Source organism: Amphibalanus amphitrite, unplaced genomic scaffold (genome assembly GCF_019059575.1).
Source record: "Amphibalanus amphitrite isolate SeventyFive unplaced genomic scaffold, NRLGWU_Aamphi_draft 000338F_arrow, whole genome shotgun sequence".
In the NCBI taxonomy this organism is placed as follows: Eukaryota; Metazoa; Arthropoda; class Thecostraca; order Balanomorpha; family Balanidae; genus Amphibalanus; species Amphibalanus amphitrite.
Genome location: NW_024881833.1, coordinates 195,744 through 222,777, shown reverse-complemented (window position 1 = coordinate 222,777; position 27,034 = coordinate 195,744). Strand labels below are relative to the sequence as shown.

Genomic DNA, 27,034 nt, shown 5'->3' with positions numbered 1-27,034 from the left:
TATCAGCTGTGCGAGTTGAGGCTTAGTCTACAGTGCCCCGTGCGGGGCTCTTCCGAGCGAAACGGAAACGTCCAACTAAACTAACATTTGTAAAAAAAAAAATATATATATATTTTTTTCGATGCAGATAAATATTAGTGACATTTGTACATGAAAGGGTGCCGTTTAAAAATAAATGTTCATAAAGTGTGTACGATGCTGTACCATGTGTTGTATGTAATAAAAGAATAATATGAAGCGTCCATATCACTGCAGAGCACTTTGTGGCTAAAGAAGGAAGTTTCTGTTTTACACAAACACGAAAACTGAGCGAAGGGTCACTTTTCTTTTTCTATAAGATACCCAGTTCGACATTAATTGGTCTCTCTAAGGAATGTTTGCAGTAGCTAGGAAGGAAATTAATAGAGAATAGGAGACACGCCGTTATACAAAGGCGGGAGTACCAACCATCACAAGGAGAGCTGGACCGAACCATGACGTATGCACCATGCACTAAGACAATGACATCACAATCTCCGGAACAATGATAATACCTAGCCTATGATTCAGCCTAAGTCAGGACAAGATTGCCTAAAAACTCTCCCTATCTCACAGATGCAAAGTTACCATTATACATAGTTGTACGCAAAGATAAAGGATCAAATGCAAGATATAAAGTAGCCCAGCCTGTCATCAATAACTTTGCACTGTCACGCATGATGTTTAAGGGGATACCATGCGTTGCCAAATTACCCAGTCTACCTACACTACTACACGTAACCTACCTGTGATTAGAGAAGAGACCTCAGCCGTTTAGCGACGACCTGAGTTCCATACCCCAATATACCGCCCGGTCCACCATCCTGCCCCAACATCCCCTCCCGCGGCTGCGGCATCGGCGGCCGTTTTCGCGAGACATGCGTCTCGTGACGGTCGCCGTGACGCCGCCGCCGGGCCGTCACGGCCGTCACGGCGCCGGCCCGGGTGCCGTGGCGACTGGCGGCCGGTCGGCGGTCAGTGGTTTCCCGGACAGCGGCGAGGATGGAGCGTCACACCCGGCACCGGCCGACGCCCGACGGCACAAGGTGGGTCTGGCAGAGGGCACAGGGGGACCGTGGGGTGCAAGGCTTTGCCAAACCTACTCGGCTGGTGTTAAGTGGATTGGCGTGTGTTTGTGTTTGAGCGTATTCATGTTTGCTGAAAATTTCGGCGGGCAGTTTAGGAAGATGGCACGCAAAAGGTTTAAATCACATCTCAAGAACCAATGATTAATGCTGGAAGGCTGAGGTTGACGATCGTCTGATCGTATGGCATTTTGTTTTCTTCAAAAGAAATTCTGCAAGGTCCTAAAGTGTCGCACCTCCGCAACACCCTCAGAGCCAGATGAGTTTGAATGGAGAGACAAGTGACAGGAGTCAGGACCTAGTTATACTTCAGAGGTCTCACAACTTATATATCTAGGATTTTCCTAAAGGTGACTAATATCAGGTCGACCACGTGACCGCACCATTACAACCCAAGGCAATAGGGGAGATGACGAAACTGTTATTTTTGCACCGAAAATTACCTCAATATACTTCAAGCACATGGAATCGGAATCACATGGAATTTATGACTTAACTAAGTTCAAAAATATTTTCGTCAATAACTCCCGATCAGTATGAGTTAGTGGGTCGGGAAAGCCACCAATGGACTCGGGAGGACCTGCCGAATCGAATAAATTGCGATAGGTATGACCTCCTTCGACTACCTCTGTGACCTGAGTGGCTCTGACCTGACCTTAACCCGTTTTGGCGGTTATTTACTGAAAACCTGATCCATCCCTTCGGCACTTGGGCTGGCCTCAGAGGTCATAGGTTAGGCTGAAACCTTAAAAATTTGGTTTCAGTGGCTGCGTCTCGCAACGGCACACAACTCATTTTTGTGCAGGGCACTAGCTCAATTAGGGGCGAAAGGACAGGGGCCGGGGCGGGGGTGTTATCCGCCCACTCGCCTCGGCCCCCCGAGGCGTATGTAGAAAACCAATATAGGTCCGGCGAGTGTTGACCCACGCATGACTGGAAACACCACAACGCAAGTGACTGGCGGGGCTCGATATCTATCGTGCGACATGAATCGAAATCGATAATTTGTCAATATAACGTACTTGCATATATAACATAATCGCATATGAATTATCGATTATCATGAATTATTGACTACGGTAAAATGTAAAAGCGGATAACTTGGCCATTTAGACATCGGGCTAAAATTTTAAGAGGGTATGTTATCAGTATGTGTTCTATCACATAATATGTTCTCGATTTCATGCAAATTTAAAAACTAACATAAAAAATTGAGAAAAAATAGGTACCTACCTTAAACTTCAAACTTCCAAAATTTTGAAAATCCGATATATAGGTAGTAGGTACATACGCCTTACAGCAGTTATAGTTTCGTGTCGATACATTCAGCGGTTGTGAGGATGTTGCAAAAAGTGGGAGGGGCTATGAAGAGCCCTCCTCAGTCATGTGCGGGTTTAAGTGAGGGGTTCAAGAGGAACTGGTAGGTCGCGGTTTGAATATGTTGTGTCGCATAACTTCATGATGTAGTGACATTTAAAAGTCTTCTTCATCCAGCTTCGTCCCCCCGGAACCACTATCGTTATTGTGCATATCTGGCAGTCAGGTATGACGTGTTCTAATCATATCCCTCCTTTTCCTATACCAGCGATAACAGGTCCGCCTTCCTCTCGCTGCCAGTTATCTAGCAGACATTGTTGGCCGCAAGCATCTCCTGCTGTCTGCAACACTGTGATAGTTCCGCAGTAAAACCAACAGCTCGGGCTTTCTTTGTCCAGCGAGTGCATGTTTTCCTCATCGACTAAATTGCTGGCTACCTGCATCGCATGACTGAGCGGAGATGGAAAACAGGGCGACCGAGCAAAAGCTGCAAATTGCACTGAATGTTACATCAGGTCATTGTCATCACGTAGACGTTGATTAGAGGCATGAACCAAAGAAAAAACAAGCAAACTCCCGCTTCGTTCCTTTTCATATCACATAAATGTGTTACACTGACGAAAAAGCAGGCCTGATGCAATGGGCTATAAAACTTGCCCACCTAACGGGCATGCAGGTCAGTAACTGCCTGAGGAAACACCAGCCTTATCCTGAACGGGCGGTATGAGAAGCTAAGATAATCAACATCAGTTGAATGTTACTTTCCGCATTGCAACGCATTTCTGAAAGATCAAGAGCACTGTGTCTCCAGCCAAAGCTGAACATTTGAATCTTTAACATATTTTATGGAAGTATTGCGATGTGAATTTTCTAAATAAGCTATTGATTTCCGTCATGATACCTACGAGTGGGCCTGGCTTACTGCTTGGGAAGACTGTAAATGAAGAGAAATTCGCATAGATTGGCCAGGTCGAGATGGATATGTTGCAGGCACTTTAGAAAATCAGTCATTTTGTAAAATGCCTGGGCATTTTACAAAAAGACGGCTGTTTGAAAAATGACTGAACGCAACCAGGCTTTTTCAAAATGGCTAGCCATTTCACAAAATGACTAATAGGCATTTTGGCATTTTGGCATATAGGCATTTTGCAAAATGCCTGACCAGCATGGAACGTAGATCCCACTACAGATACTATGGCCAACAGTTTTTGGACGTCTTCCTATACCCTATAGGTACGTGTTCAGCCTGTAGCTGATCGATTTGAAGCTCTGTGATGACGACAATGCTGAGTAACGACCAGGTTGACTTGCAGACTCGGCTGTAGCATAAAGCATTGTTTAGTTAACGCTGTAAAAACTCCCAAGTACATCAACGCCGTTCATGTTCTGCCTGAAACTAGACCTAACAAAACCAGCCGGAGACCGGCCCTAGTCAATTGGCAGGCCCGGTTGATGTACAATTACATGTAAACGAATGAGTGTAGTCTTTGTTTGATTGTGTCTTTGTTTGACAGCTTTGAGTAGGTACCTACTTGCATGGTCCTGAAATATCAAGCTCCACATCGGGAGAATCATCAGGTCGCTTGGCGTAGGACGAGAGCGTTGGTTTCAGAAGACACTAACGCCTAAGTGTGTGGGATCGAATCCTCGCGACCTCTAATGGTTTTACAGATACAGGCCGGCATAGGGCCAGTCGTTTGTTGACGCTCCAGATCGATCATTTTAAATCCAGCAGCGTCGCTGACGTGGGGGTTGGAAATGTCGCGGGCCTGCACTTCTCAAAATAGAGAGAGGTAGGTATGGACTTCCCACTGCTGGACTCCTCTGGTCATAATGCTGGACTCCTCGGTCCACCTACACGCTACCAAAACGTATATAATTAGGTACTCGTATCTACAACACGCGGCTCAGTCATTTTGTAAAATGGCTAGGTATTTTGTAAAATGCCTAGGCATTTTGCAAAATGACTGGAAAGTCAGTCATTTTGTAAAATGCCTAGGCTTTTTGCAAAAAGCCTGGAAAATCAGGCATTCTGCAAAATGCCTAGGCATTTTACAAAATGACTGCTTTTCTAAAGTGCCTGCAACAGATATAAAACAACAGTGATGTAAAGGGACGTCCCCGAATTTATGTCGTCTAGGAGTGTATTTGGCCATGGGGAAACCGTAAAAACAGACCTAAAAACAAGTTAACAAAGCCGTCATTGTTTTTGACTTTCCCAGGCTCTTGCTGTCCGCCTGCGCAGCACGCAGTCGGTCGACCGAGCCAGCGTTGGGACGCTGCTGACAGACCATGGGCTGACCCGTACAGGCAGGGCGTGGTCCGATAGAGGCCCAATTGTGTGTCGGTCAGCTATTTTAGCCGGGTCACTCGCCGGGTCAGGCTGGTCAAACTGGTCCCGGCACCGGCGGGGTAAAACTAGGCCAAATATAGTCACCCAGGGCGGTAAAAACAACCTATAGACTCTATGTCACCCACTCAACAACGTTGGCCTCGATCAAAGAACCCCGTTCGCCACTCATGACTAGCGCTGCCGGCAAATCACACGCATGCAGCTGACATAGGTATAGGTAACATTACCATCAATAATTAGGAAACAAGCAAAGGCATATCGCCACGCTTTTTGTCATGGACGATGCAAGGCACGCACTGTATAAGGCAATAATTATCGATTACTTAACCAACACCTGGGAGGGTTGTATCATAACCCCATTTGATGAGGTCCAGTTTTTCCTTTAGTTTCTATGAAAACACTGGGCTGGGCCAAGTAAAAACAGTTCCCACTATCACTGACAATAACCTGAGGTGAAAAAGAGATCACCAATTGCGAAATGAAGCAGTCTGAGATTCGATAAAAGTGACAATGTGACTCTAAAGCCTGCCGTTTCACTCAAACTTCCCGATCGAGCAGCAGTATAGCTCAGAGACTCCGAGTCATACTCTTGTTGCCTTCGAACTGGTTCTAGAGTTGCTGATTCGCCCATTGAATATTTACTAACTCATCTTTTTCCCAAAACAAAATATCATTGAAGGTTTTGTCCTTCGCCAAAGAACCATCTGTCGGGAAAGACCGTTGGTGTTATAGCCGTCCCCGATCTGACGTCCAGCTGCTCTGCAGGTCCTCTGTGGCGGCGGCGCGGCTGCTGGCGGCGCTGCCGCTGCTTCTGGGCGCTGTCAGCGGTCAGCAGACGGCCCCGTTCACCGTCCGACCTCCCCCCGAACAGTTCTGGAGCTTCGCCGCCGGCGACAACCTCGCCGCCGCCTCGGAGCTCACCCGCGCCTCGCGCGCCGTCCTGCACGCGCAGCGACTCGCCTTCGACCCCAACCTGCCGGCCGGCCTGAACCTGCCGCCCCGCGAGATCGCCGGCGTCGCCGACGTCCACCCGGGCCTGGGGCATCGCGCGCCCGGCGTCGATGTCGTCGGAGAGATCCAGCGACTGGAGGGGCTTTACGGATCGTCTAAGGCGGCGGCGATAGACCCGACGGCGACCCCGCTGGCACCGCTAAGCCAGCAGCTGAAGCCGGCGTTTGCCGCCCACAAGGGCAGAGCCGCTCTGCGGGAGGCCACCGCGGCCGCCGGAGTTCCCACCAGCTACACGTACCGGCGAGACACGTTCGGCACCACACCCGGTGCGGCCGCGATGGGCCGTGCTCGCCCCATGGGCGCTCCGCAGGGGCGCGGAGCCGACCCGCTGCTCGGCCGTCCTCCGCTGGGGGATGTGCCGGCGCGCGAGCTGCCGCTGGTGGCGCCGCCGCCGCTGGACGAGGTCGATATCGTGATGCCGCTGCCGCCGCAGTACCGGACCGCTTTCCGACCGGGCGCGGGCAACTTCAGCGTCGACCCGCTGGGCGGGGCACCCCGACAGCCGCGCACCGACTGCGCCCTGGAACTCCCGGAACGGTGAGCAAAGATAGAAACAGTCGCGAGCTTCAGGGCGCTTCGACAGCCGCGCACCGAGGGCGCCCTGGACACCAGGGGCCGGTGGGTGACGGTGAGAGAGCGAGAAGTTGGGAGCGCGCATCACGAACTTGGGAGCGCGCATCACAACACTACACTGGCAGCTTTCAATATGACCTTGCTACAACTTCAAAATGTTCTCTTTATTGGTAGAAATCAGAAACCCTTTTTCACATTGCTCATCGCTATCATGAAAATTTATGGCTTAATCTTTATCTCGGTAAGCTTCCGAAAAAAAATCCAACGGTTTTTCTGTTGCAAAATTTTACAGCTTGCAATAAGTAGGTAAACTGGATTCATGAAATTAAGCTTAGAGATTTCAGTTTAACCCGCGGCAGTCCCGCGCCCGGCTGGGGGTCCTGGATTTCCACGCCCTGCTGGGGGGGGGGGTGTCTGAACACCCCCCCCCCCTTCTAACTCGGCTCCTGGGCCACGTAGCGATACGCGGAAGGCGGCGTTCGAAAGAGCGCCAAAAATAATGACGAAATCACTTCAGTCAATTTTTTGGTCAGGTCAAAGGTCAGGTCACCAGAGGTCATTGAAGGCAAAATTTCGCCGATTTCCAGGTCGAATGTCGACAATTTCCAAGATGCCAACGCATAACTCGGGAACCAATAGAGCTACAGCGCCGCGGAAAAGCGCATTCGATAGCCCTATTAACGCCCTTTCTGAGGAATTCTCTCAGATTTGACCTAACGTCAACGGTTTAGCCTGCAGGGGGCAAAAACTGCAAAAATAGCCGATTTTTTCGGAAACAGTTTTTCAGCAATAACTTTTGACCCAAGCCTTGCACGAGCTTACTTTTACCGGCATCGTGTTCCTCTCGTCAAGACGCATCGATTGAATTTTAACTTGACCTTGAAAGGTCAACTTGAAAATTTGACCTCAGGTCAAGGTCATGACCTGACCTGAAAGGGTCATGTTGCATATCAGTCGATCCGTATCGTCGAGCTGAACACATCTAATGCGTTTTCATCGCTCTAGCAAGCCTCTATCAAAAGTTATTTGCGAAAAACTCGTAGATACCATTCGTGACCTAAGATGACCTCAGGGCATAAACAGGGGTCACCGACACCATTTTCATGTTCAGTGTGTCTAAACCACTTGTAATTCAGTGTTTGGGAGTGTTTATAATGTCTTTCGTCCAAAAGAGGCGCATTTCAATTTTCTCCCATTGACTTATAATGGGGAGGTCGCAAAATTGACCTGACCTTAGGTCATCGATATCAAAATTCTGAGATAAACATTTTGTACGTGCTATTGCTCTTAGCAATCGCTGAAAGTTTCAAAGCGATCGGTCACTCGGTGTAGCTATGACAGACATTGAAACTTTTTATGAGGTGAGGTCACTTCAAGTGACCTGGTGACCTGACCTTGAACGACCATGGTCTGAAATTTTTACAACATGTGTAGAAGTGATGTATGATAAGGTGTACCAAAAACGGCGGCGCTCCGCGCCGCCGTTTGTGAGACATTTGCGAAAAACCACAAGGGGGGGTGTTCAAACACCCCCCCCCCAGCAGGGCGCGGGTTAAGAAGCTGCGTTATATATACATTAAAATCAAGTACTTGGAAGGAATGTTATGCTAAAAGTAAACGAAATAGAAATATGTTGATTCCTGTGTGCCTTCCCTAACCAGTAACTGTAATGTCGGTATCTACTCAGCAGTTTTTCCTTTCATATGTATAAACACTGTACAGCGCAGGATGCATGCTTAAAGGGACAGTATCACCATTTTGATGAAATTTGACATTGCATAGGCCCCACCTTTCTGGTCCGGGAACTGAAGACCGATCCTCGAAGCTCCACACCGTTATCCCGCTATCGCCGCTCAAAGTACGAAAGGTGTACCACACTTTGCATCGTGCTTCACTATCTTCACTGTTTAAATGTTTGCGCCGTTTTGAATTGACCGCCAGTAATAAAACTTTTACCCTGGTCATTTCATCAAATTTTATAAAGCCAAAACGTTTTTCGCACTTATTCATCACCGTTAAATTCATTAAATATTCGTAGGCAATTTCCGCTGTTTCCTTCGGATTCTAGCGGCTCAACAAAGGAATTCCTCCAGCTTGAATCACAATCTCCCTCCAATGTATGACGTTTATCACGTGATTGTCACGTGATATTTTCTCCCATTGTCAATTGTCACGACCAATTGTCACTCCCTCCAATTGTCACGTTATATTTTTATAGGCAATACCTAAGGCTACCTCTCCCTAAGGACAACTCAATCAGAAGAACGACCGCGTAAGCGTAGCGTCAATAATGTATTATCTGCGCCAGTTCTGTAGTAATTTTGCATGCTTCCAAACTGGCGGCCATGCTTGTATAGTGGTGGTTCGCTCATGAAAATGAATCATAAAAATGAAATGTGGTTGCAATATTTTTCACCGAGTTCGGTCCTCAAACTATGTTTTTTTCTGATTCAGAAAAATAAGAAATGCTAGTAAAAAAAATCAGCTCCATACATGGATTTTTTTTTCGATGATACTGTCCCTTTAATCGTATGAATGGATAGTTGGACAGACAGGTGGTGTTTAACATTGCATCATCTGTAGTTTCAATGTTGAAATAATCGGCGGTTTGCATAATTCACAAATTAGCTCTGCCACTTGGCGAGCAGAGCGCTGCCCCGTGTTTCTTCTTGTCAGCACCAGCCAAACACGTGTGCTCCAAGTTTTCCGCATAGACGATTTCACTGCGAGCGGAGCAGAAACTCGCACACGGAACTGACCGGCAGTCACGCGCCGTCACGCGCTGTCACGTGACGCTCACGGGACAGTCACGGGAAAGGGTCACGTGACCCTCCGTGACGAGGTCGATCGAGAGCGTGTCCTCCGTGGGCTTTCTCTGACACCACTCCGCTGATGTAATTGGTAGATGTTAGGCTGATCTTGCCGTTGAACAAGACGTCCATAGCGTCACTATCTTATACTGCTTTGCAGCATAAAACATTTAGGCTTGGTGGAGAGGCATGCATTTACGAAACATATCTTTACCTTGATTCGCCGACGCAATTACCAATGCGGCAGTCCTGGCTTGACATCAGCTGTCATTTTTTTTTTCAGGGAATGCATTACGCATGACGCGATTGAAGCTGCTTTCCAGGAAGCACTCCACTTTGTAGGTAAGATGGATGGTAGTACTTACCAATCATGATCAGCCTAAACTACTATCGCGCACAAGCAGATGCAATCTGGAACAAAGGCAAGGTTTTTATCGTTTTTTTTGCAATTAGCTCGTCTTTCGCTCATTTACGGCAATTAGTAACCGACCCATTTGTGAATGTTTCAGACCTCAATCTGCCCGGGAAAGGCGAGGAATGGCTTCCGCCCAATGTGGCGTCAGTTGGACAGGCACTTTTGAAAACATCCATTATCCTGGCGGACAGGTAAGATATCTATTTTTACCGTGGCATGACCCTAGGAAGTGAAATTGCACTAAAACATGCGGAAAGTAAAAGAATGAAAATATTGGGTAAAAATAAAAATACCTGTCGATTTAGTGTCAGTTTAATTTCACCATGTTATTAGCATTTTAAAGGCATTGTCCAAGCAAAAGTTCAATCATAGATAACATAAACTACGGTAGAATGTTAGCTATGTTCAAATACCTACATCCCCGGGACTTGAGCAAGCAATCGCACTACAAATTTCAGACGCACCGTTCCCCTACATCCAACGCTATTTTCTCAGATACAAGCTGTCCCGATACGAGATTGAACACGTCCTGCCGAAGGCGGACACGCTATACACATCGATCGCTGAGATATGTCCGGACTTCGCCAGTCCCATCAAATGCCATCCGAAAACCTACCGGCGCATCGACGGCCTGTGCAACAACGTCAAGTTCCCCAACTGGGGCGCCACCAGGCGTCAGTTCCAGCGGTGAGGACCGGTGGCGTTTTTTACGGCAGGGACAGCCTGCTCGGCGGTTTAGTGCACGCTTGTGAAGGCCAGGGACGCCTTTCTGCACAGCCTGAGCGAGACGAGGCCGGCAGATTTCGGCGTCCTGCTGTGATCACCTTGACAAACTGTGCGGATGCTCATGGGTGCCGCGATCGATCATGCTTAGTTACGGAAGACATAAGCTTAGACATGCGTTTTGGCAAGGCTTGGCCTGTTATAATTTGCAGCTGACATAATTACAGTGGCATTCAAGATGATGTTTACCGGGCATGCATACAATATTTTTCCTCGTTTCCACATTGCATATCGTGTGTCCCATGCTGTATATCAGGCTGGCTCTCATACACTGTGTGTTGATTCGTTGATCAGGCTGCTGGAGCCCGTGTACCCGGACGGCATCGACCGGCCCAACATCGACGACATGCCCAGCCCGCGGATCGTCTCGGCCACGGTGCACAAGGACCGTGACCTGTTCGACCACGCCTCCACGCTGATGATGATCGCCTGGGGACAGTTCATGGACCACGACTTCACGCTGACCTTCACACGGCCAGGTCAGGAGTTACTTCGGCCTTCGCACAACCTTCACATCTACATCCGGCTTCGATTACTTGGATGCTGCATCGAACTGTGTCATCATGTCTATTGTTGTGATAAAAAATATCAATTTTCCCCGCAAAGCATAGAGTCAAAACATCATACGCCGTCAATTCTAACGCTGCAAAGAGAAATGTTACAAATGAATGTTTGTTTGCATTGAACTCGTTTCCACTAGATCGCAAATCAATCACTTATCCGGACCCAGCCACCATTATCCCTCAACTGCCTTGCCCTAGCCTGACCTGCCCTGCCCTCTCCTACCCTGACCTGACCTCACCTGTCCGCAGACGAGCGGACCCTGAACGAGCCGGAGGACTGCTGTCGTAACTCGGGTCCCCAGGACTGCCTGCCCATCTCTGTCCCGCGCGACGACCGCTTCTTCTCGCGCTATGGAGTCGACTGCATCAACTTCGTGCGCGGCCAGCCGGGCATCCGTCAGTTCTGCAGACTCGGTGAGCGGGCCGTGGGACTCTCCAAATGACGATTTTGAGGTCTTTTTCACATGAAAAGGGTTTCATTAAATCAATAAACAGATGATGAAAGATGAGTGGTCTGCGAGGAACAATGGAGAAACAATGAAACACATTAACAACATTTTCCCCACGTCTTATCCTGTTATATCTTAAATTGTAATTTCTATCTCAACTTACTTGTGGTAATTTTATTATGTTTCTATATAGCAGAAGACAGTGGTATAAGATGGGCTCCCTTTTGACAGGTTCACGCTCCGGTTTCAACGTCCTGACATCAGTCATTGACGGCGGAACCGTGTATGGAGGAACCGACGAGGCCGCCAGGTTAGTGCGGTATCCGTGACACTACGAGCTGAGCTCAAAGACACGGGCTAGATACACATCATCTAAATCTCAACATGGCACTAGTGCTGCATAGTTCGTACAGTATAATTGTGGAAAACCGGCCTCACTGACGAAGCCAATGTGCTGACAGCGATTTACGGATGTTCGAGGGTGGCAAACTCAAGTCGTACATGCCGGAGCACTTCAAGCAGTACGGCATGCTGCCGCTGCTGCCGCAGAGGTTCGAAAACCACGACGAGGGATGCATCAGAGAACACCCGGGCCAGAGGTGCTTCCTGGCAGGTAAGAACGGAAACCCACGAGACCCGACATTGTGTCAGCAAAGACAAGCGTCTCTTAGCAACACTAGCATAAGTTTCAGCGCATCGGTTTGCATCACCGTGCCCGAGTCCATACAATGACTCGACACAGAGCAAGAGACGACTAGGGTCTGAATCACTTTTTGAACTAGAAGCGAGTAATCTGCACGAGCATTTTAATGTTTTTAGCGCACTTTTTCAACTTCCGTGTATTTCTGGTTGTGCCCGAGATCATCAATTGGGTATAAGGCGTCGATTATAACGTTAATTATACGGATACAACTAGCCACAAGCTTAACAACGTCAATGGGTACGCCTAAATGTTGAGCCTCACCTGACGGGTGTCTACCTCCCCACAACAGGCGAAATCAGGGTGAACGAACAACTGATCCTGAGTACAATGCACCTGACGTGGTTCAGAGAACATAACCGCATCTGTGCCATCCTGAAGAAGCTCAATCCACACTGGGATGACGAGAGGCTGTATCAGGTAAAAACGAACCGAACCGTCTCCCCAGGTAGTTATGAACAAGTGGAAAATAATTTGAAAGGCTATAACATTAAGCGCAAGCTTAGCGATATTTTTTAACGATTAGAACACTGCTCAGATGTTATATTACTGTGTCCCTCCATTATCGTTGAATGAAACCTATAATCTATACAATGCACATATATTCAAATCAATTTGCCAATAACATTGACAGAAGACTGATCAATGCATAAATTGTTGACTGAAATAAGCTTTACGGCATCGACCGTAACGCTTTGTAGTAGTGCTATGATTTAAATAAAGCATGGCCATTGCAATGGACAGGATATGGTAAATGGCAGTTGCCTTGGGTGTCCTTGGAGTCTCGAGATAAGACACCAAGCCGATCTTGGCCGATCTGGTCAGTTCCGCTACGCACTCCGCGTCTTTTCCTCTGGACTAGGTAAATATTCCTGGAGCGAACTCGGAAGTAGGACTTGCGTCACTGCGGTCATCGACCGACCGCGGGCTCCACGCACAAACGTGCAGTGTGGCGCTGTCCTCGTTTTACGTAACCCCATGATTCACACGTAACAAAACGGCCTGTGCAACGTCGTGGTCGCAAAGAACGGGGTTACGATGCAGGGCAGAGATCCACAGGGAGATAGCAGAGGCTTACCGACCTCCCATTCTACTGCGGATATTTCAGGAGACACGCCGCATTGTGATCGCCTGCATCCAGCATATCACCTTCAACGAGTTCCTTCCCATGCTGCTTGGCAAGCGGACCATGCAGGAGCACGACCTCATTCTGCAAGATCACGTGAGTCGTGGCATGGAGAGCGAGCACTGACATCACCTGTCTCGAGAACATGCTATTTTGTCGACTGTCGTGTCTAACCGTGGCCTGTTTGCCAAACTTTGAGGCATTATTGAACGGTGTTGTCAGTCAACGTTTACCAATCAATGTATCTTCCGATAGCGATATAATCAGTAGGCAGTAAAGATCTATTTCCTCGTGCTGGAAAGGCCAGATTCCGTGGAATTGTTACATCAAACCTGCATTAGCAGCAAAAATTAACTGCAAATAGCACACGTCAAACGAAAAGCAGTGCTGCAACTGCAGTGTGTATTTGGGCTGTAACAAGCGTACCTACCGTTCTTTTGCACTGATTTGTAATTGCGCAATGCGCAAACATGTGTCCTAGCGCCGAAGTTTAGAACTAGGTCACCACTTCATTATTGTATTTTGTTTGCCCTTAGCAATTCGACAAAGTCGTGCTTGGTACCTCGGTGATTTTGCAAATCACAGAGCGAGTTTTCGTTGTCAATGAACGCCGTGTTAATACAAGGTTATCATGTAATTAAGCATAGCTGAATTAAACCAGTGAAGCGATAAGTTATCTCAGCAAGGTGATACGGTAAATGCTTTCATTGAGTTATAATGGGCATCAATCATCGCCTTGAGCATGGGTAAATTTGAACAGTTTTATCAGTCAAATGCTTAATTTTGAAACCTATATGTAATTTAAATGCATCAAATGCCTCTAGTTTCCGTCACACCTCTCACGGCGCGTCCTCTCCGTGTCTGCTACTGCAGGGTTACTGGGACGGATATAATGAGTACGAGGACCCCAGCATCACTCTCGGCTTCATGACGTCAGCGTACCGCTTTGGCCACAGCCTGCTGCCGACCGTCGTCGAAAAGTGGAGCCCCACGCACAAATATATCGGTGAGTACCATCGAAATGGAGCCCCGTACCATAGGAAAATGGACCCCCATACACAAATATATCGGTGAGTACCGACGAAAAGTGGAGCCCCACGCACGAATAAATATCGGTAAGTATCAAGAACTGAGCCCTAGCCCCTAAGTATGAACAAATATAGTATAAGTATATGCATCGGCGAGTACGGTCGAAAAGCGGAGCCCTACGGGCTACGCAAAAATGCATCGGTAAATACCGCCGAAAAGTGAGGCCACATGCAGAAATAGATCGGTATTTATCGTCGAATAGTGGAGCTGAGCCAAAGGCGACGCATGTGCCAGTGGTCCATGCACCACATGCAAGCAGCCCGGTAGTGTGCGGACTGTACATTGTCCCAGCTTCCAGAACAATATGTCCTGCTGGCCAGTCGGCCGCACCTCCACGTGCCCCGAACCTGGCGAGGATTGTGGTCTGCCCTAATCTGTCGGTGAAACACGCCGGCTGCTCAGGACACAAAACAAAAATGAGCCGCCAGCTTAGTGTCAGTGGCACGCTGTGCAGAACGACTGACACAACCGAGTGGTTTGCACTGTTCGGTTAGAAACCAGCGTCGAATTATATATGTTTGCTTCTATATCGAATTGTGGTGTGGTGCATTATCATGTGTGACCTCTCAGACCTGACCCGGCGGCCGTCTGACCCGCTGACACCCCCCCCCCCATGCCTCGCCCTCAGCGGAGCGGAACCTGGCTGACCTGATCCGGCGGCCGTTCGACCTGTACGAGCCGGGTGCCGTCGACGAGTAGGTACATCCTGGGACAGCTCAACCAGCCGGCCATGGCCATGGACTTTGCCATCACCGAGGAGGTGAGAACAAACGCAATCCTGTCCCGTGAGGAAGGGGAATATGCTCATAAACATTGGACAAACGTTTTTAAATGCATTTTTTGTTAGTTATTCGTAAGTTCGATAATAGTTCGAGTGATCGCTTAGCTGCTCTCTCGCAGAAATGCAGACTTTAAACAGTATTTTCCATAATATCTCTCAAGCAATGAATAGCTTCTATAAGCTGGGCAAATCAGACCATCTCAAAGGATCAACCACTGACTACCTCTCCTCCTCTTCCTCCGTCCGCAGGTCACCAACATGCTGTTCCGTCAGCCGAACGAGGAGCACGGCATCGACCTGGTGTCGCTGAACCTGCAGCGCGCCCGCGAGATGGGCGTGCCCGGCTACATGCACTACCGCAAGTGGTGCGGCCTGCCCACCACCGGCCACTGGCCGGAGCTGAGGGAGTACGTCAGCAACCACACGGCCGGACTCTACAGCGAGCTCTACCGGTGAGCAGACGGCACCTGAAAAACTGTTAACTGCAGGTCCACGTATCCCCATGGGTCCGGCCCGAGCTCTACTGATGAGAAAACAACATTAGCTGGCAGGCCGTACCTACACCCAGTCTCAGCGCGAGCTCTGCCGGACATTGTGCCCGTCAGCACGGTCCGTCACCGGCCTACCGAGTTAAAAACGTCCGATCACCTCCCGGCACACGGAGAGCACCCACTAACCGGTCTGGCAGCCGTCCCGTGGCAGACGGGCGCGCGGAGAGATTTCGTGCGGGACGGGTATGGACGGCAGGATTTCATGTGTGATCTGGATCCACTGACAGGTTCTGGGCCTGCAAATAGGTGCTAATTTATAGAGGGAAGAGAAACATTCTTTAAAAAATGCTTCCCCCAAAAAACTTTTCACGTAGTTAACATATAGTCACATTATATGCCATTGACGTCATTCATCTGTGCGACGTTTGACCCGAGGTCAGAGTGAAATCCCTTTTGAGTTCACGCCGCGTTAACCGCTGACCCCTGTACCCAGGTCGCCGTGGGACATTGACCTGTTCTCGGGCGGCATCTCGGAGCGGCCGCTGCCCAGCAGCATGGTGGGCCCCACGTTCGCCTGCATCATCGCGGCGCAGATGCACAAGGTGCGCCACGGCGACCGGTTCTGGTACGAACTGGGAGGCCAGCCGTCCAGCTTCACACCAGGTGAGACACACTGCCGTCCAGCTTCACACCAGGTGAGACACACTGCCGTCCAGCTTCACACCAGGTGAGACACACCGGTCATCAGCTGACCTCTTAGGCAAAAGAAGTACCATTAGATCATTTTGACGGGTTCACCCTTGTTACGAATAGCACGTTGAGCTGAGGTAATAGCTGAAGACAGGAAGCCATATTGACGCCTCATGTGTAACGGCCGGAGCGATCGGACGCTAAACAGACGCCCAAATTGCGGGTCAAACCCATAAAAATACCCATAACCCATAAAAACACAACAATAAATGAACTACCGACTAACTGAAGTCCGCAGCCAGTGCGACGCCGCCACTCACCCCCGGACTCCGTGTCTTCACACTGTTGCAGACCAGCTGCAGCAGATCCGCCGGGTGCAGCTCTCCCGCGTCCTCTGTGACAACACGGACAGGATCAGGACCATCCAGGTGTACCCGCTGGTCCTACCCGACTACGACGCGTAAGTGACAGCACCCGGACTCTGGTTAGCAAGTGTGCAGGCCTTCTTATAGTTTCAGATTGCTAAAATCGCAACTGACTGCTCTTTTTGTTACCTTCCCATTGCACCTTCACCTTCAAGCTTCAATGACTACGCCAGCAGTAAACAAGCGCTTACCTGCTACTCCGTTCTACACGTCTGCTCTATACGCTCTGTTCTTACCTGCTGCTTCACTTTCAACGTCACATTAACACAGAATAATTGTGACTTGGAAACAGAACGAAATAATAGCGTTCAATAGTCAACACCGCACGGCGCGGCTGCCGTCGGTTTCGAAAAAGCGTTCGGCGCCCGGATGCGAACCTGGGACCTTTCACTTTGTAGCCGGACACCCTATCCACTACACTACCGCAGTCGGAGCAACCGCTGGCGCATCGAGTACATTAAAATCAACGGCATGGATTGCTGTCTGGACGACTACGTGGACTAGAAGATAAGGAACTTCATCAAAATTAATGAACATCTCTTATTCATAACATATTCTATATTAGCTGTTTATTCCATTCCATATACCTGAAACATTTTGCCTGAGTAACGTTGTGAGTAAGCCAATGAAAATCAATAGATATCAACGACCAACCTTCGCCCCTTCGCTGGGAGTGGTGGCGTGCTCCTGTAATCCGGCTACTCGGAGGCGTGGTTCCGTGGATCTCTTGAGGGCGGGAGTCCTCCCCAGCGGCGGTCTGTGTCGATCGGGTGTCCGCACTAAGCCCGGCATCAATATGGGGCCCCCGGAGGAGTCCGGGGTCGCCAGGTTGACTAAGGAGGTGCGTACCGGGCCAGGCGGGCGACCGAGCAGCCAAAAGTACCCGTGTCGGGCAGTAGTGGGATCGCGCCTGAGAACAGCCGTCGCTGGGGAGCCCGTCCAATACAGGGAGACCGGATCCTTTTCTGATGTTAGGCAGTGACGACTTGCTTTCATTACATTTTTTCATCTTTGTCGTGTCCGTTTCACTGTCTGAGCCCAACTGAAAGGCTTCCTGTCGGCAAGAGGATCGGTTAAATATTTAGGGAACCGGCGTCACAAAACAAACTAAAAGCCATGACATCAAGAACTTTCTATACCGAGGCAGAAAAAGACATGCAATATGCGAATTAAATAGACATGGCACATGTTATGTGAATCCCGAAAAATGAGGGAAACTTCAAGCAATGGTAAACACTCCGAACGGCGAACGCTAATTAATTCTAATGTCTATATTCAACAACACCTATGGCATACCTGTGCACGCCTTTCAGATAACCCAAGCGTTTGACACGATTGAACCAAGCAGTGCCGCAGGCGCAGTGCTGTATGAATATGGTGCCAGTGTGAGGTTAAGAGACGTCGCTGCTGTCTTGAATTTCACTTTACAAATTGCTTCAAATTTGGTCAGTTGACTATGACAGTGTAATATAATTATCTCACACAACACTGGAAAAACAATTCCATGAAAGGACATAGAACAAGATATTACGATTGGTCAGGCGAAATGAGATTCCAGGCGGAAACACAAATAAAAAATTGGCGGGTTCTTTAACATTACGGGGATAGGCCGCGGAAACTATTGTACCTATTACCATCATTACCGCGCAGCGGTGAGCGGCGGCTTCTCATCCGACGACGAATATTTAGAATCCCATAATTCAGATTTGGGTAAGTTCCACAAGAACGACTTGGTGATTTCCTTCATAAGAACTTACGTGCTATTAGTGTCCTGAGACAAAGTAAAAAGAATAGTAAAAAAGAAAAAAGGCTATGTGAAACCCGGGGGAATCACCATTAGACGCACGAATATGAATTTCGACGCGGGCAAATCAGGGAAAAGCCGTTCAATTGCGACTTCCGTCAACCAGCCGTATGCACGATGATGCCAATCCCCACAGATAGCGCGACTTGACACCGGTGTATCTGGCCTGTTCCAGGAACCCCCGCGTGGCCTGCGACAGCGGCGTCCTGCCTCACGTAGACCTCAACTACTGGCGGGAGGACCCGCACTAATAGTCCGTCACGCGGCCACCAGAGGCGCTGAGTGTATCTGCCGAGCCATACAATGAACGCTTGGTGAAAGTGAAAGACGTTTGCAGCAATCCCAGCCAGTCACGGAGCGTCGTCACAGTCCCTGCCAAAGTGTCCGATAACAGCAACTGTATAACTATCAAACCAATGCAGCTCTCGATATATTCCAGAGAGAAATAAGAAAGTGTCAGCAGGAGAGGGGTGCCCCCTCCACCCAGCCAACGAGACGGTCTCGCCGCTGAGCCTAAGTTAGTGACGAGCAAATATCGAGAGTGCTGGGACAGAGTATTTGGCGGACACTTGAGGCCGTGAGCAGGGCACTGTGATTGTGCCGGCGCCGTGTTGTTATTGGGAAGTCTCGTAGGCAAGTGCGTTACCTAACTGACATTGTTTATATAGAGACATAAATGTGGTAGCTGGTTTTTATGTCGGTAAATGATGCATGCCCCATTTGTAGACATGGTTCGTGTTTTCCTCTTTGTTCCCATGGTGAAACCATGAAAGGAAACCAAGATTATGTGAATGACGTGTCTGAGAGTATATAAACAACCTGTTTAAATGAGAGTTTACAGCGGTCACCATTGCTAGGTGTTATTTGTGACAGTGCAACTGAATGAGAGGTGCTTGGCTTGCGATGCTTGTTACAAGTAATACCTGAATGATGCAACGATAAGTTTAATTTGATGCAGCAGTCCACTTCAGTTAACTTTGAATTCGGTCCATTAGGTATTCAAGTGCAATGCAGCATGAGAAAAAAAAAACATGAGGATTTTTTAGACAACTCATTGAGAGGCTGCAATAATGCAAACAGGCGTAACATAACTTCAATACCAATAGAAAAGATAAGATAAAGCTTTGGTATTTTAAGTAGAATCAGCCTTACAAATGAATCCATCGAACAGTGACTTCCGTGGCCTGGCGGCTGGCATGCCTGCTGAGACGTATAAAGCTCACAAGTTGAAGTGCTTAGCGAAATCATCCCTATATCACGAGCCCTGCCTGTATCACACAGCGACGCAAATGCTAATGCCATGCCCCATCAAGAATCAACAAAAATACTTCCTCACCATCATGCAATAGGCAATCCAAAATGGTTGTGCACGATCACCGAAGTTAAAAAAAGAAATCAAACAAACTCACAAATTTCAAAAGAATTCGTAAACCGCGAACGGCCGCCCGGGAAAACGTGCAAACCGGAATAAACGGGCACATATATAAAATTGCAACAGTGAAGTGGTCGGCTCCGCCATGGCTCCGCTCCCAAAGACAGCCAACGAACGGCTCAGCGCGGCGAAACAGCCATTCTCGTGGATACGTTCCAGTCAGTGGTCCTCCAGATGACAAACAAAAGTTAAAACGCATGCAATACTGCTAGGACTACCGATTAAACATAGCCTGTAACCCTCGCCGGCACTACCGATTACTGTTATGTAACGCTTATGAAATGTAAGTGGGGCGACCTCCTGGAGTCTGTGTCCAAAATACCGTCTTCATTCTACACATAAGTTTAGGTTTAATTGTTACGGTGAAATCAGCGTATTTCTGGCTGACTGACGGGAGTATTGAATAAATGCAAGCGCAAGCTCAAAGCCGAACTAAATAATAAATATAGGCCGTGGATAATAAATGTTGACAACCAGCGGGAACCGCGGGGCAAATGCCAGCCAGCTCTGGGGAAACAATTGAAAATGCTGCAATAATAATCGACTGGTTGACCTCGCGTAGAAATTAATATTAGCTGTCAGAGTCCAGAGATAACGTACCTAGAAACAGTACGAGGCAAGAATAACGCCGGAAGTTTGGAACAAAGTTGCACCCCGAACTCGACCAGCGGTCGGAGGAAACCCAGCGGTTGTCATTCGTAAAAAAATCAAATTTATTAGCAGGAGATTGAGATTGCTGTGCCGGCGAGGGTTTGATAACAATCATGCACTACGAACGATAAGTCAGAGGCAGCGTATATACATACGCCACCGCTGACTGGGTACGTCACCGATCGGTGCATCTGGACGATGTTCCCCTCCGTTCATCAGCGGCAGCGGGAACAGCAGCGTGAATGGCCGCCCGTCAGAACCAGCTCTCCCGACGAGCGCTCAGTTCACTCGCTCGCCTTTCCCTCTCACGTTCGTCCCCCGACGATCTACAACTCCACTCCCGGTTCTCACTTCTCAATCACTTACACATTTTTAAGGTCCACGAATATCACAAAGCTTCACCACACTCGCCACTGGAGTCGTTCCACCCACACCCCTTCAGCCATACCTTGTCACTAACCGCATCACGCACGCCCGACAACAATGCTCAGTTCGCGTCACATTTCTGCTTGTCTCCGCGTGCGCGCGCGCTCTGCTGGACGCTGATTGGTCGAGACGAGTCTCGTCACCGCCTCGGGCGATCTGACACCCGGAGTGGAGGGGGAGGGGGTTGGGGGAGGGGCGTCGGACGGCTGAAGGGCATGAGACGGCCGATACACGCATAACATTACACATTTACACAATACACAATGCACATTACACATTGCACATTGCACACTACACACTACACAGTAAACCTCGCCAATCATGATTTATGATTCATGACTCGTGGGCTTCGGGGCTATCGCCGGATGACGAAAACGTGCAACGGCCGTGAACGGGTGTTGCATTGAAGTTAAAGTTATTTGTTTGCATTATACGTTTTGTATTCGTCCCTATCGCATTTTTGCGGAGCTCCTCCAAAAATGTTTTGTAGGTGCGTGTTTCCTCTCACTCGACAACGAAAATAAGAATAAATGCCATCTCGCTCTTGGTACTTACCTACACAAAAAGGCATAGGCGCGGGAGCCGGGGGGGGGGGGGGGCAGTGGGGGCAGCTTGCCCCCCCCCCCCCAACTCTGGGGCCGTGAGCTTTGAGACGGAATACCACACTTATTTGCAAATGTTTTCATTTTTTTGTTGAAAAAGCCGAGGGGTTAAAAAAGTGGCCTAAAATCGGTGAGAAAACTAGATTTGGGGGTACCCTAGGTTGATCTCTATTATGGTGCCCCCCCCCCCCCAGTCGGAAAGTAGTTCCCGCGCCCCTGCAAAAAGGACAGTTGACACCAAACTACACACATCACGCAACACATGTTATTCATTAACTGCTGCGCATTATCCGCTCTAGACGGATGGCAGAATGACCCATATCAGTCGGGCATCCTGTGCAGTGTGCAGCCCGACTTTGATGTTTTACAAGTTGATTACTATGTCATGAATATATCTTCACATGATAAAAATTCGTTCTTCAATGCGGATGTCTATTTGTTATCAGTAGTGTTCCGGTGAGAGAGACCACCGAGCGACTCAAACGGTCGTCTCGGCTCCGGGCTCGGAGCCCGTAGCTCTGGGGATACATGTCATTGGTCGAGCGAGCTCCCGCCCAAGCTGCCATTCACCGGTTGACTTGTCAATATAGCGGGGTTACGCTCAGCCAGGAACAGGGCAGTGCAGTGCACGATCAAATTTGAGAGCTCAATATTTTGAATTCACGTGCCTGCCTTCTGCGGGAAAGGGAGGATGTTTGATGTAATTATCTCATTCGTTCGTCTAAAATTGCTTATCGAGGCTATGGAGTTATGTCCAGTAACTGATGTAGGCGTAGCCAATCCAGCAATTTGGTACCGGTGTCCATTCTCGAAAGTCGAAAGACTTCGGTCCCGCCCTCTTTGCCCTCCCCCTCCCCCTCTCCCCGTGCCTGGGCCCAGCCCCAGCTGAGTGGTCTCCCAACTAAAGCTTTATTACTCGTCGCTACGCGGCGCTGGCGTCTGCTGAGCTACGTCGTCAGCTGACGCGCGCTGTTGTGCCGGGGAGGGGAGGGGCGGCGGGGACGGAGGGGAGCGCTTGTGCGATTGTGTCGGCCGGCCCGGCCAAGGCCCTATATACCCGGCAGTTTCGGAGCCGAGTGTGCGGAGGTGGGGCGGTGCGGCCGGGCCGGCTGGTGGAAAGTCTGCGGCTGCAGCGAATTGGTCTTTGCTAAAGAGCTGCGCCAGTGAGGAGGGTGTTGTGTAGATTGTTGAGGTGGTGACGGCCGCGCGAGGGGAAATCCAGCCGCTACTGACCAAAAACCTGTGTGTTGTGGGCCGGACACCAAGCGACCCTGCGGACCGTGAACTGAATGGAGTGACGACGGAGCTCGCAGAACGGACCAGGCCTCAGCGACTCGGCAACCATGGTAAGAAGCCGTGGCTACACCACGGGACACGGGACGCGACGGTGCCCTCTTATCACGGTTATAATCACGGTTAAATTTGATTGAGGACCCCCACCCCACCCCTCGTTTCTGTGGCGATGCGCTCATAAAACCAGACACGACCAAGTACCAATGTCTGTCTGTGACAAGCGTTAATAACTACGAACGCCGTATGAAGGTTTGGGATGATCCTGAAAGGATTTAAGAACTACTGTGGGAAATTGTAGTAAGATAAACGTTTAAACATGATAAGCTACAGTTTAACACGAAGTTCACAATGTGAATATTAATTCCTCTTAAAATTATGTCAATGTATTGAGATGAACATCGTCATCGATGGGGAATAGCTGAAGAATGCATTCGATGTCATGCGGTGGAAATTAATCTGTAAAAATGCCACCTCCTTGCAAACTTTCCGTGATTTTCATGACATTTCATGTTTGTAAACGTACCGATGCTACTGGTTATTTTCTCAGCAACGATGCGAAATGGTTGCTTCAGAACGGATTTCACCGCCTCCGGATGCGTGGGAAGGAATTTTGCATTTTCATTGAAAAACGACTCCAGTTTCTGTTTTCACTGTGAAGCGGGTGCACCTCCCACGTGAAAGCCGCGCCCGCCCTCACGGCACGTGGCACACGTGCCGTGCTGAGTCCGTGTGAAGGCAGCTGCTCTCCCGTCTCACCGGCTGAACAGCTGCAGTTTGCACGTGGCGGCAGATCCGATGTCCGACCCGATCTCGTCAGTGATACCGCGAGCGGTGGCTGACAGTAGCGGCGGAACACCTTCAATTAAGGGGGGGGGGGCACTGCCGACTTTTGGTCCCATTCTTTCCATGCAACGCCCATAGGGCTAATCTTAAAATGCCAAAATCAAAGGGAGACACGGTGCCGCGGTGCCCTCCCCGTTCCGCCGCCTATGGTGGCTGACTGAACGAGGGGTTATCATCATATGAACGAAATGTTTATAACTTATATAAGGAGAGATGAGTCATCGAAATAACATGTTCCTGAATCGACCCGACCACGAGTTCATTATTAGTTCCACTAGTTTTTTTTCTGAATGAATGTCAACCGTCACGCGAACTATCGATTTCCATTCATACCCGTCATAACATAGACAGTAGAAAGTCTGGAAGTGAGATCGGTATTTATTGGAAGCGCTACAATCACCACATCGTCCTAATGAAGCTGCCATGAAAGTATTCTTGGTCGTAAAGGTACAGCGGAAATACATAGATAGAGTTTAGCTCAAGGCCCACTGTGCTATCGAGCCATATCGTGCACGTGAGCTGTTTGACTCAGCGAGTTCGCGTTAGGTGTGTCAGGAAAATCGCACCCTCCTGGTTCCGGTGTGTGAGGTCACCTCGTCGGACCGTATATCTGACCGTTGTCCTTCCGCGTGGTCGGTCGCGGCGTGTGTGTTGTGGTGCTGAATCATTACTTCTTCCGGTGTGGTGTGTGGTATTCCACGCGGCGACTTCTGTGATGCTTTTTGACCTCGTCGCTTGTCCTTAGTGGTCTTTGCAAGTTCTCCGTGTGTTCTGTAGTTTTTCAATACTCTTGTAGTTGTACGAGTAGCGATGTTTCAATTTGCCTGTTCTGCCGGTCTCAATCCCATCGTTCCCCTCATTTTCCACCGCTTCATCCCTGTTTGCGTCTCTATCCCCTCAGCCCCCTCGCAGTCGCCTCGCCTGGCAGCCCCCTTCCGCACGTGCTCTGGCGGCCTCTGCAGACCCCTCCCCTCCCCTCCCCTCCCCCGTCAGCAGAGTGGAACGGCTCAGCCGCGGAGGTGCTGTGACGTCATACATTCGTCGAATGGCGCCGGACTGGTCACCCCGGTCACGGGAGGGGGGGGGGACTGAGTCACGGCTGGGAGACCCAGCGGAGACTGGCACCGCTTACGGCGTCAGGTGGAGATGCTGGTGTTCTCTGTTTTGAACGGGAAGGTGCAGCTGCTTGTCTCAGTCCCTCGACATCCCATCTAACCCCATCATACCCCTCTCAGGTGCCGCCCCGCCCCGCAGTTTTCACCCACCTGTTGTTGTTGATGAGTTCCTACCTGCCCGGCCGGCCGGCCCGGCGGTCGCATCCCACCCCGTCCCACCTCGCTGGGCTCGTCCCGACCCACTCCACTTTCACTGTATCGGCCTCCGAGCTCTGGGCTCCGGGCCCCGGGCAGCGACACCGGGCCGCGGTCGGTGGGGGCCGGGGGAGGAGGGGGGGGGGTACTACGGGTCGGCGTGATACGTGGGGCGGGGGCCGGGGGTGGGGGGAGGCGACAGGTGGGGAGAAATCGACCCAACGTGACACTGTGGATGGTGTGCTGCTAAATAAATCATAGGCATGTGGACGGAAGAGAATAGGTAATGTGTGGAGGTGCCAAGTGCAAACAGATGGTTTGGTTTATCGTCACACATATACATTTTACATATTTTTAGCCTGTTGGTTATCACTCGACTGTAGTGCACTTCAAAATCACCTTCTTTTGAATTTTACAGATCACGGTTCAACGTTGTCTGCCGTAAATACGTTTTGCTCTTCTTGCTGGTATTTTGTTGCTACTTAGTACTTGCTTTCATAATTTCTTATGTCTTCATTTTTCTGTATATGATAGCATGTTGTCCCTTTTATCGATTTGAATGACGCATGGAATGTATTGATTATCAGTCAATAACCATGTTTCCTTTTCTCTTTTTGTTATACTCTGTTAATTTCATAGGCGTAGGAACAGGGGGGGCCAGGTGGGCAAGTGCCCACCCACTTTTCGAGGTGGGGGGGCCAACCATGTGTTTTGGCCCACCCACTTTTTACGCGAGGCCCCTCGTCTCGATTTGAGAGGACGTCGTCGCCTTGCAGAATAAACAAACTCGGTAAATGAATAAGTTCCACGAATCCCCACGCACGGACTCCAAGGGGCCGTGATGGATCCAATGACTGGCCCTCTGTTCATACTTGTCAGTCGAAGCCCCTGAGAATGATGGCCTGAGAGGCCCTAGTGGATCTGAGGAGGCCCCAATATCCACACTGGTCTGGGGAGGCCCCTGACACTGGCGGCCTGGGAGGCCCCTCTATCCACACTATAGTCAGAGGTCTGAGACTGGTGGTCTGGGAGGCCCCTCCATCCACACTAGTCAGAATAAGCCCCTGACACTGGCGGTCTAGCCGAGGCCCCCTACCCTCACTAGTCAGAGGAGGCCCCTCTATCCTCAATAGTCAGAAGAGGCCCCTGAGACTGATGACCTGAGAGGCCCTTATCATCACGCCAGGCAGAAGAGGCCCATGAGACTGATGGACTGAGAGGCCCTTCTATTCATACTGGCCACAGGAGACCCCCAAAACTTTCGGTCTGGGAGGTTCCTCAATCCGGCACCAGTCAGAAGAGTCCCCTGAGACTGGGAGGCCCCTGCGACTGATGGTATGAGAGGCCCTCATATTCACACCAGTCAGAAGAGGCCCCCGAGGCTGATGGCTGTGAGGCCCTTCTGTTCATATAACTGGCCACTGGAGGCCCCTGAAACCGGTGGTCTGGGAGGGCCCTCTATACACACTAGTCACTAGTCAGAAGAGGCCCCTGAGACCGATGATCTGAGAGGCTCTTATATTCATACTGGCCACAAGAGGCCCCTGAGACTGATAGCCAGAGAGGTCCACTCCTAATGAATCAGAGGGGGGGCCTCTATCCACATTTACACTTTTCTAGGGAGGCCCCTGAGATCGATGGTCCGAGAGGCTCTTATATTCATACTGGCCACAAGAGGCCCCTGAGAGGCTTTGTGGTCCACTCCTAGTCAGAGAGGTCCACTCCTAATGAATCTAAAGGGGGGCCCTCTATCCACATTTACACTTTTCTAGGGAGGCCCCCGAGACTGATGGTCTGAGAGGCCCTTTTATTTATACTGTCCACAGGAGCCCCTGAGATTAATGGTCTGAGAGGCTTTTCTATTTATACTAACTAGAGGAGGCCCCTAGGATTGATGGTCTAACAGGCCCTTCTATTTATACTAGCCAGAGGAGGCCCATGAGACTGATGGTCTCTGAGAGGCCCTTCTATTCAAACTAGGCAGATGAGGCCCC

At 49.7% G+C, this 27,034-nt stretch overlaps 2 protein-coding genes and 1 pseudogene across 2 annotated transcripts in view; 2 read left to right on the top strand and 1 right to left on the bottom strand.

Annotated features, from left to right (window-relative positions):
* LOC122388873 (protein Wnt-4-like) overlaps nt 1-17,369 on the bottom strand; it is a 105,356-nt gene extending 87,987 nt beyond the window's left edge. Inside the window, exons 1-2 of the mRNA XM_043380355.1 lie at nt 17,334-17,369; nt 16,575-16,648 (exon numbers count right to left, since the gene is read on the bottom strand). The gene's annotated coding sequence lies outside the window, so the exon portion shown is untranslated. The remainder of the gene's footprint in view (nt 1-16,574; nt 16,649-17,333) is intronic.
* On the top strand, nt 1,012-19,311 carry LOC122388870 (annotated as a pseudogene).
* A 3,342-nt stretch (nt 19,312-22,653) lies between these two features.
* The window catches only part of LOC122388877 (unconventional myosin-Ie-like), a 46,111-nt gene continuing 41,730 nt past the window's right edge, over nt 22,654-27,034 (top strand). Inside the window, exon 1 of the mRNA XM_043380366.1 lies at nt 22,654-22,940. Coding sequence (XP_043236301.1) covers nt 22,938-22,940 — 3 coding nt within the window. The 5' untranslated portion in view covers nt 22,654-22,937. The remainder of the gene's footprint in view (nt 22,941-27,034) is intronic.